Source organism: Salvelinus namaycush, chromosome 10 (assembly GCF_016432855.1).
Source record: "Salvelinus namaycush isolate Seneca chromosome 10, SaNama_1.0, whole genome shotgun sequence".
Taxonomy (NCBI): domain Eukaryota; kingdom Metazoa; phylum Chordata; class Actinopteri; order Salmoniformes; family Salmonidae; genus Salvelinus; species Salvelinus namaycush.
This window is the reverse complement of record NC_052316.1, coordinates 41,860,747-41,871,587: the sequence shown is the minus strand read 5'-3', so window position 1 is coordinate 41,871,587 and position 10,841 is coordinate 41,860,747. Positions and strand designations below refer to the sequence as shown.

The 10,841-nt window shown below is 43.4% G+C and overlaps 1 protein-coding gene across 3 annotated transcripts; it reads right to left on the bottom strand.

Annotated features, from left to right (window-relative positions):
• Nucleotides 1-667: 667 nt before the first annotated feature.
• Nucleotides 668-10,780, bottom strand: LOC120055038 (thrombopoietin receptor-like). 3 transcript variants are annotated; one of them, XM_039002893.1, is made up of 12 exons: nucleotides 7,475-10,780; nucleotides 7,023-7,143; nucleotides 6,680-6,876; nucleotides 6,307-6,458; nucleotides 5,899-6,064; nucleotides 5,436-5,547; nucleotides 5,113-5,273; nucleotides 3,357-3,499; nucleotides 2,973-3,132; nucleotides 2,663-2,744; nucleotides 2,457-2,544; nucleotides 668-1,933 (listed from the first exon to the last, which is right to left on the bottom strand). In XM_039002893.1, the coding sequence occupies exons 1-12, from the start codon at nucleotides 7,623-7,625 to the stop codon at nucleotides 1,448-1,450; spliced, it is 2,019 nt and encodes a 672-aa protein (XP_038858821.1). In that variant the 5' UTR covers nucleotides 7,626-10,780; the 3' UTR covers nucleotides 668-1,447. The 3 variants fall into 3 exon arrangements, with proteins under 3 accessions (XP_038858821.1, XP_038858822.1, XP_038858823.1); XM_039002894.1 differs by having other exon boundaries at nucleotides 1,623-1,933; nucleotides 2,449-2,544; XM_039002895.1 differs by lacking the exon at nucleotides 2,457-2,544 and having other exon boundaries at nucleotides 1,623-1,933.
• Between the last annotated feature and the right edge of the window lie 61 nt (nucleotides 10,781-10,841).

Below are 10,841 nucleotides of genomic sequence, written 5' to 3'. Positions count from 1 at the left end.
CAGGATCAAGGGAAAGATGAACGGACAAAGTACAGCGAGATCCTTGATGAAAACCTGCTCCAGAGCGCTGAGGACCTCAGACTGGGTCGAAGGTTCACCTAACAACAGGACAATGACCCTAAGCACACGGCCAAGACAATGCAGGAGGAGCTTCGGGACATGTCTCAATATCTTTGAGTTGCCCAGCCAGATCCCGGACTTGAACCTGATCGAACATCTCTGGAGAGACCTGAGAATAGCTGTGCAGTGACGCTCCCCATCCAACCTTACAGACCTTGAGAGGATCTGCAGAGAAGAATGGGAGGAACTCCCCAAATACAGGTGTGCCAAGCTTGTAGCGTCATACCCAAGAAGACTCGAGGCTGTAATCACTGCCAAAGTTGCTTCAACAAAGTACTGAGTAAAGGATCTGAATACTTATGTAAATGTGATATTTCCATTTTTTTATTTTAATACATTTGCAAACATTTCTAAAAACCTGTTTTTGCTTTGTCATTATGGGGTACGGATTGTAAATTGAGGATATTTTTTTATTTAAAAACCAAAACAGAAAATTACATACCAAAATCTAACTGCCTGTAGCTCAGGCCCTGAAGCAAGGATATGCACATTCGTGATACCATTTGAAAGGAAACACTTTGAAGTTTGTGGAAATGTGAAATGAATGTAGGAGAATATAACACATTAGATCTGGTAAAAGATAATACATATTTTTTTGTACTGTCTTTGAAATGCAAGAGAAAGGGCATAATGTATTATTCCAGCCCATGTGTTATTTAGACTTTTGCCACTAGATGGAAGCACGGTATATACAAGGTTTTAGAGTGATCCAGTGAAATATTGCATATCTATTCAAAATGTATCAAGACTGCCCAAATGTGCCTAATTGGTTTATTCATACATTTTCAAGTTCATAATTGTGCACTATCCTCAAACAATAGTAATGTTATTTTTTCACTCTAATAGCTACTGTAAATTGGACAGTGCTGTTAGATTAACAACATTTTAAACTTCGCCCATATCAGACATGTCTATGTCCTGGGATTTTTTTTTGTTTCTTACAACCTCATGCTAATCACATTAGCCTACGTTAGCTCAACACCGATCCTGAAGAGGTTGTAATCCATTTTAGAATAAGTCTGAAACGTAACAAAATGTGGGAAAATCAAGGGGTCTAAATACTTTCCGAATGCACAATACAGTATATACCTTACAGACAGATATGTGACAAGTTAAATATATATATTTACAGTATATAGTATAACTGCAACATATCAATCCATATCTGTTCATCCAGATTTGGCTGCACTTGATATATTATCCAATTAATCATATAATACATCTTTAATAAGCTGTATGCAAGGACCTGTTTTAGTAGTGATGTAATGGATATTGTTTTGATGTTTTGTAACTGTCCAGTTTGTGTGCCCTTGTTGAGCTGTGCCAATCAGGTGTTTACATTAGCTGAGTTTGTTCCCTCCAGGTTGGCATAGAGCTTGCTGGCCCTGCTGCTGTCCTGACAGTCCAGTCTCTCTATAGGCTGCTCGGCCAGCAGCATGTAGGAGCGGTTGAGGATGTCCGTGGTACTGGAGGATGATGGGAAGTTGGAGGAGCATTGACACCTCATCTGGAGAACCTCATCTTCCCCCAGGCTTCGAGACTCTGCCCCCACCTCCCCGTCATACACATACTTGTTCCCTCGGAGACAGGGGATGACGTCATCCGTGGCCAGGGTCACGTAGTCCTGGCTGAGCTCCAGGGCCAGGGTGGGGAGCCTTTCCTCCTCCCCACCAGCGGAGCCTCGCTCTGGGGAGAGTAGTAAGGAGGACTCCCTGGGAAGCTTCCCTCCATCTGGAGCCTCCCTCTCAGACATAATCTCCACCACACAGGCTGGGGTCTCCTCAGAATATTGCTTGATAATGAAGGGAGGGTCCTATGGAGGTAATGCAGGTACATACAGAGACTCAGATCCAATGGTTTCCAACACATCCACATAAAGATAAACCACATTAATAAACACACAGTTAAAATGTGACCCCTTCAATTGATCTACCCTACACAAAAATATGAACGCAACATGCAACAATTTCAAAGATTTTACTGAGTTACAATTCATTTAAGGAAATCAGTCAATTTAAATAAATAAATTAGGGCCTAATCTATGGATTTGACATGAATGGGCAGAGGCGCAGCAATGGGTGGGCAGGGGCGCAGCCATGGGTGGGCAGGGGCGCAGCCATGGGAGGGCATAGAAATGCTCACTAACAGGGATGTAAACAAATTTGTCCACAACATTTGAGAGAAATAAGCTTTTTGTGCATAAGGAACATTTCTGAGATCTTTTATTTCAGCTCATGAAACATGGGACCAACGCATTACATGCTGCGTTTATATTTTTGTTAATTATAGTTCCATAATGTTAATCTACTGTGTACTGCAATCAATTACGTTTTTACCCAAGTCTGGCCGCTGATGTCTGTCAGGAAGCCGTGCAATACTTTGTCAAGATTTGGGACTGGTGGCCACAGATACCGTTTGAGCTTACTGGTGGAAAAAGCATTCAGTACACAACATGTCCATGAATAGGGTGTAAAAGATATGTGTGTTTATGGTAGGTGGTACACACTGCAGCAGTGTGAAGCAGACTGAAAAAGCATCTTACCTGAGATACCTGGAGAACATTGAGAGGAACACAACTGATAGGATGAGCATCATGAGAGGAATGCAGAGGATGAAGAGGGCCCCTGTTGAGTTCAAATAAAGAACCAGAGTTTGAGAATGACAATAGCCTGCCTGATTAGAAGCGCAGTGACTAATATCTACTATTCATGGGTTGCACCTCTCTGGGCCTACCTGAACGTCACAGAATACAAAAAGGTTTGAACTATCAACCAGTATCCACCTTCCCATATACAGCAGACATTTTATGTAATCAGATATGGAAAATTATCTCCATACTAGTGTTACTTTACCTATATCTGAAGGTGTGTTCACAGTGAGTGGGGGTGACCAGTCGCTCCAGTAGCCAGCGTAGACTGACCCGTTGGGCCTGGCTCTGACCTGGATAAAGTACTGACTGCCAGTCTGAACGTCCAGACAAGTACTGTTCTCAGGGACCTGCAAGGTCACCAGCTGAAGAGAGAGGACAACAAACAATAACACCAGTGGAGGCTGCTTTGGGGAGGACGGCTCAGTTCAGCCTCCACTGAATTGCACCCAGTTATTGGTTTGTACTACAAAATACAAACTCATGACAAAACATGTAGTTCCCTGTTTACATATGCAATAAGGACAGAGCCAGGCTTATGGTTTTACCACAGAACAGGTAGGCTCTGTAGGTAGGCTCTGTACTGTACCTTCCAGGCGGCCTCCCCTTGAGGCTGGTAGCGGAGCTGGTACATCAGGTGGAGAGACAGAGCCACTAGGGGTGTGCCCCATCTCAGACGCAGCCTGCCCCCCTCCCACTGCCCCCTCAGCCTCCCTGGAGGGCCTGTTTGAACTGACCGCAACATAGAGAGAGGAGAGAGAGACATAACATGAGTTTTACAGAGATGATTAGTGTACCATCGAGAGCATCCTGACCGGTTGCATCACCACCTGGTATGGTAACTGCTCAGCATCTGACCGTAAGGCACTACAGAGGGTAGCGCGTACAGGCCAGTACGTCACTGGGGCCTGTACCCTGTACCCCCGCACATTGACTCGGTACCGGTAACCCCTGTATATAGCGTTATTGATATTTTATTGTGTTACTTTTTTTTTTTTTTTTTTACTTTAGTTTATTTGGTCAATATTATTTAAACTCTTCTTGAACTGCACTGTTGGTTAAGGGCTTGTAAGTAAGCATTTCACGGTAAGTTGTATTCGGCTCATGTGACAAATAAAGTTTGATTTGATTTGATTTCTTTGATGTCCATAATACAGATTGTATTGTTACAGATTTACACAACCGTTCAAAAGTTTGGTGTCACTTACAAATGTCCTTGTTTTTGAAAGAAAAGCTTCTTTTTTGTCTGTTAAAATAACATCAAATTGATCAGAAATACAGTGTAGACATTGTTAATGCTGTAAATGAGTATTGTAGCTGGAAACGAGTTGCAGAGTTACAAAGAAAAAGCCATATCTCAGACGGGCCAATAAAAAGAAAAGATTAAGATGGGCAAAAGAACACAGACACTGGACAGAGGAACTCTGCCTAGAAGGCCAGCATCCTGGAGTTTCCTCTTCACTGTTGACGTTGAGACTTGTGTTTGTGGGTACTATTTAATGAAGCTGCCAGTTGAGGACTTGTGAGGCATCTGTTTCTCAAACTAGACACTCTAATGTACTTGTCCTCTTGCTCAGTTGTGCACCGGGGCCTCCCACTCCTCTTTCTATTCTTGTTAGAACCAGTTTGAGCTGTTCTGTGAAGGGAGTAGTACACAGCATTGTATGAGATCTTCAGTTTCTTGGCAATTTCTCGCATGGAATAGACTTCATTTTTCCGAACAAGAATAGACTGACCTAGTTTCAGAAGAAAGTTCTTTGTTTCTGGCCATTTTGAGCCTGTAATCGAACCCGCAAATGCTGATGATCCAGATACTCAACTAGTCTAAAGAAGGCCCGTTTTATTGCTTCTTTAATCAGGACAACAGTTTTCAGCTGTGCTAACATAATTGCAAAAGGGTTTTCTAATGATTGATTAGCCTTTTAAAATTATAAACTTCGATTAGATAACACAACGTGCCATTGGAACACAGGAGTGATGGTTGCTGACAATGGGCTGTACGCCTATGTAGATATTCCATTAAAATGCAGCCGTTTCCAGCTACAATAGTCATTTACAACATTAACAATGTCTACACTATATTTCTGATCAATTTGATGTTATTTTAATGGGGGAAAAAAGGTGATTTTCTTTCAAAAACAAGGACATTTCTAAGTGACCCCAAACTTTTGAACGGTAGTGTATGTCAACAAGGATTCTTCAAAAATTAAGAAAAATGCATGCTAGGCTCCACCTCTTTCCATTTGTTTAACTCTTAATGGCAATGTAGTATACCGGTAGTCTCCTTTTTTGACTGAAAGGAAGCGTTTACAGCTGCCAAGTCATCTATTATCAGTGTGACTCACTGCTGTTGTTGAGTCTGAAGGGTTCAGTGTAGAAGGTCCGTTTGAGAGAACCAGGACCAGTACTGAGTTCAACCAGTATCTCGCTGGACTCCGCTCCATGGAAACGGCAGTGGTAGGAGGCCTTCTCATTCTGCAGACACTTTCTCCAGCCCTCCCGTTTACTGCAGAGATTACACAACCAGAGGTTTAATGATACATAATCACCAAGTATGTTTTACAATGCAATATGAGCTTTGCCTTCATTTATATCTCACTGTGGAACGTTTTGCTGTAATCATGTAGAGTAGCGTGTTTGTTGAGGTCATTTGTATGTTAACAGCTACCTGGGTCGCAGCTTGTAGTTTAAGGTGTAGGTAGCATCTCTGTAGGACTGCCCATTCCATTGGCAGGTGATGTTTTGCAGGTCAGAGGTATGACACAACAATGAGATATCAGCTGGAAGACAGTGGTAGTAAACTCCATCACTCTGACAGTGCTGTCAGTAAACAACATCATCTGAATGTATTCAACTGAAATGTGTCTTCCGCATTTAAGCCAACCCTCTGAATCAGAGAGGTGCAGGGGGCCGCCTTAATCTACATCCACGTCTTTGGAGCACGGTCGAATAGTGGGCTAACTGCCTTCCTCAGGGGCAGAACGTCAGATGTTTACCTTGTCAGCTCGGGGATTCAATCCAGCAACCTTTCGGATACTGGCCCAACATTCCTACCCGCCGGGCTACCTGCCGCCACACATGTGCACTGTTGTCTTTATCCGTCTTTAGCCTATACTCAGTAGTTCACCCACCTGCGCTCTGAGGTACCATGGCAGTGATGGGGAGCGACCAGTCGCTCCAGTGACCGCTGGTCTCTGTCTCACTGTAGCCATTGGGTTTGACCCTTAGCTGGACGCTGACCACCTCCCCTGGCAGCAGAGAAACCAGGCTGTGAATGGGGGACCTCATGGACTTTATCTGGAGACAGAGAGGGAAGAAATATCACAGGAAGTCTACAGCAGCAGCACAGTGAATGGAATTTGAGTGACGACGTTCTTGCACAAAATGGACGCCCTGTAGCCTACCATCAAGGTGGGTACTAATAGTGAATGCCCCAGTCATGGTAGATTTTTTACCAAACACTTAATCTGTCTTTTTCCCCTTGCAATGAGTCTGACTGGATGAATTAGTGTTGATTTTGTGTTTCTGAGTTTCAGTACCAGTTCTGTCCTCTCCCTCAGTCCCTGGGAAGAATAACGCATCCCATAATGCACGTTGTTCTCCCAATCTCTTGGTGCGTGCCAAGCCACCTGGAACTGCCCAGCCTGCCCTGTCGGGTGAAGGGATACATTCACAGGGGGTTCCAGGAGACCTGAGAGAGAGAGAGAGAGCGAGAGAGAGAGGGAGAGAGAGAGAGAGAGAGAGAGAGAGAGAGAGAGAGAGAGAGAGAGAGAGAGAGAGAGAGAGAGAGAGAGATAATGAAACGGGGAGGATGAGCTTTAGATATAAAACTTCTAAAATCCCCTCTCTCTCTCTCTCTCTCTCTCTCTCTCTCTCTCTCTCTCTCTCTCTCTCTCTCTCTCTCTCTCTCACCCTGGTCCTCAACGCTGATGGTGCGTGTGAAGAGTGTGTAGTTGGAGCTGCTCTCCACCACTCTGATGTGTGTGAGCGTGAACAGGAAAACGTCAGAGCAAGGGAAGAAGCAGATGTGGAGAACCTTCCCCTCCTCCTCTTCCTCCCCCTTCTCTGTCCTCTGGAGAGTCAGTTTACACCGCTTCTCCTTTTCCTCACTGATCAGGGGCAGAGGAAACATGACTGGTGTCAGTGCCTGGCAGTACAGAGTGTATGTCAACTGTTCACTTCAACTGTAATACATGTTCGTGTATCTTCTGAAAATATTGACATTTTATAATTTACCAGAATTCATTGAACATACTTATCATTCCTGTAGAAGAAGTCATAAGCCGTGTTGCCTGGTGTCTCCCAGAAACAGGTGAAGTCATACTGTGTCCTGGTAAAACACTTTGGATCTGCATCACCAGCCAACAACAACACATCTGTATGGGAAATAATATCATTTATTACAGTTTTGAAATAAAAATTTAGAATTCTGTAATTTATTATTGTTTTATAATACTGTAACAAATATTATTTTGCCATTTAGTAGATGCTTTAATCCAGAGTGAGTTACAGTAATGAGTGCATACATTTTCTTACTTTTTGTTGTAAAAACAGGCATAAATCACCAATACTGCACAACGAGAGAGAAGTTCAGCTGAGAGACGAATAACAATGTTGCCTTGTTTTGTCTAGGCATAACACTATTCCAGATGACTATTGTTGTCAATTCATTGTGTTAAAAAACAAACTGGTGGTCCAATGTCCTACCTTTCTTTGACAGGTGAGGGACAGCCTCATCTACAAGCCCATGCCCCAGTACGTTCACCCAGCCTGCTATGATCCAGAGCCAGACACAGAGAACCCTCGAGGTGAGATGGAGATCCATGACATCCACAGACAGGTGGCAGGTGTGTCCCATCCACAGACAGGCGTGTCTGATCTACCCCATCGCTGCCCCAAGCTCTATGTCTGAGAGTGGCAAGGTGTTTGTGAGTGTCTGTCAGCATAGCATTGGGGTCTGGGGTGGAGGGGGATTGTACTGATGAGGGGAGGCTCTATCTGACAGGTCCTCGTTCTACAGGAAGTGGGTGTTGTGTGGTTTGAGCCAACCCACATGGTGGTACAAGGGAGAGTGCATACATTCAATACAAACCTCTTTCACACTATAAGCCATCACAGATACTCTCTGGTCTCTCAAAAACATAAACAAATGTATGTTCAAATTGAAATCTTTGAACATGTCATACTTTATTCAGGGTCTGCAGTAACAGTCAGTTATATGAAGCGTATAGCAACACATTATGACCACAATTCAGCAACTATCTCTTCCAACTAATCTACTAGTCAGTAGATCGGAGACAGCCAGGCCCTTGGGGCCAGACAGAGCATTGCCTCACAGAGATACTGTAGATAGAGGTGCTTCTACAGAAGCATCCTTCATCAGTTCCTCTTTAACTTTGGCGGCAGGTAGCCTAACGGTTAAGAGCAGGTAGCCTAACGGTTAAGAGCAGGTAGCCTAACGGTTAAGAGCATTGGGCCTAGTAACCGAAAGGTTGTTGGTTTGAATTCCCGAGCTGTCAAGGTGGAAAAACCTTCAGTTTTTCCCTTGAGCAAGGCAGTTAACCCCCAACAACAACTGCTCTCCGAGCCCCCGTGGACGTTAATTAAGGCAGCCCTCCGCACCTCTCTGATTCAGAGGGGTTGGGTTAAATGCAGAAGACACATTTCGGTTGAATGCATTCAGTTGTGCAACTGACTAGGTTTCCCCCCTTCCCCTTATCAGGGATCTAATGTGTAGTAATTCAAAGGGGCATCTGGGTAGATAGTAGAATACAGCTTGGCGCACTGTATGTTTTAATATATTATGTGTATGACATTTAGCAGACACTTTTCCAAAGCAACATACATTTCTACGTATGGGTGGACCTGGGAATCGAACCCACAATCCTACTGTTGCAATCGATATGCTCTGTCAACTGAGCCATACAGAACCAGTTTGTTATAATGTAGGTTCATACAGGACCAGTTTGTTATATTGTAGGTTCAGACAGGATCAGTTCGTTATAATGTAGATTCAAACAGGACCAGTGTGTTATAATGTAGGTTCAGACAGTACCAGTTTGTTATAATGTAGGTTCAGACAGGACCAGTTTGTTATAATGTAGGTTCAGACAGGATCAGTTCGTTATAATGTAGGTTCAGACAGGACCAGTGTGTTATAATGTAGGTTCAGACAGGACCAGTTTGTTATAATGTAGGTTCAGACAGGACCAGTTTGTTATAATGTAGGTTCAGACAGGACCAGTTTGTTATATTGTAGGTTCAGACAGGACCAGTTTGTTATAATGTAGGTTCAGACAGGACCAGTTCGTTATATTGTAGGTTCAGACAGGACCAGTTTGTTATAATGTAGATTCAGACAGGACCAGTTTGTTATATTGTAGGTTCAGACAGGACCAGTTTGTTATATTGTAGGTTCAGACAGGACCAGTTTGTTATAATTTAGGTTCATACAGGACCAGTTTGTTATAATGTAGATTCGGACAGGACCAGTTTGTTATAATGTAGGTTCAGACAGGATCAGTTCATTATAATGTAGGTTCAGACAGGACCAGTGTGTTATAATGTAGGTTCAGACAGGACCAGTTTGTTATAATGTAGGTTCAGACAGGATCAGTTCGTTATAATGTAGGTTCAGACAGGACCAGTGTGTTATAATGTAGGTTCAGACAGGACCAGTTTGTTATAATGTAGGTTCAGACAGGACCAGTTTGTTATATTGTAGGTTCAGACAGGACCAGTTTGTTATAATGTAGGTTCAGACAGGACCAGTTTGTTATATTGTAGGTTCAGACAGGACCAGTTTGTTATAATGTAGATTCAGACAGGACCAGTTTGTTATATTGTAGGTTCAGACAGGACCAGTTTGTTATATTGTAGGTTCAGACAGGACCAGTTTGTTATAATTTAGGTTCATACAGGACCAGTTTGTTATAATGTAGATTCAGACAGGACCAGTTTGTTATAATGTAGGTTCAGACAGGATCAGTTCGTTATAATGTAGGTTCAGACAGGACCAGTGTGTTATAATGTAGGTTCAGACAGGACCAGTTTGTTATAATGTAGGTTCAGACAGGATCAGTTCGTTATAATGTAGGTTCAGACAGGACCAGTTTGTTATAATGTAGGTTCAGACAGGACCAGTTTGTTATATTGTAGGTTCAGACAGGACCAGTTTGTTATAATGTAGGTTCAGACAGGACCAGTTTGTTATATTGTAGGTTCAGACAGGACCAGTTTGTTATAATGTAGATTCAGACAGGACCAGTTTGTTATATTGTAGGTTCAGACAGGACCAGTTTGTTATATTGTAGGTTCAGACAGGACCAGTTTGTTATAATGTAGGTTCAGACAGGACCAGTTTGTTATAATGTAGGTTCAGACAGGATCAGTTCGTTATATTGTAGGTTCAGACAGGACCAGTTTGTTATAATGTAGATTCAGACAGGACCAGTTTGTTATATTGTAGGTTCAGACAGGACCAGTTTGTTATAATTTAGGTTCATACAGGACCAGTTTGTTATAATGTAGATTCAGACAGGACCAGTTTGTTATAATTTAGGTTCAGACAGGACCAGTTTGTTATCGTGTAGGTTCATGCCTTTATGTTTATACATAGATGTGTACAAGTAGTGTGTGTGTGTGTGTGTGTGTGTGTGTGTGTGTGTGTGTGTGTGTGTGTGTGTGTGTGTGTGTGTGTGTGTGTGTGTGTGTGTGTGTGTGTGTGTGTGTGTGTGTGTGTGTGTTCGGGTGTCAGGAAGCTGAGCTCAGCAGGGCTCTGCGTGCCAGTCCTCAGTCCTAGCCTGTGGCTGGTGTCCTGGTGTCAGCAGCAGGAGGAAATCCTCTGACAGATCAGCTCTCTGCAGCAGGGAAGAGGCCAGGCCACAGGGTGTGTGTGTGTGTGTGTGTGTGTGTGTGTGTGTGTGTGTGTGTGTGTGTGTGTGTGTGTGTGTGTGTGTGTGTGTGTGTGTGTGTGTGTGTGTTGACAGAGCAGCTCTCTGAAGCAGGGAAGAGGCCAGGTCCCTGTCAACCTCAGGCCCCACTGAGCCTGGGCTGCGGTTTATCCCTAACACCC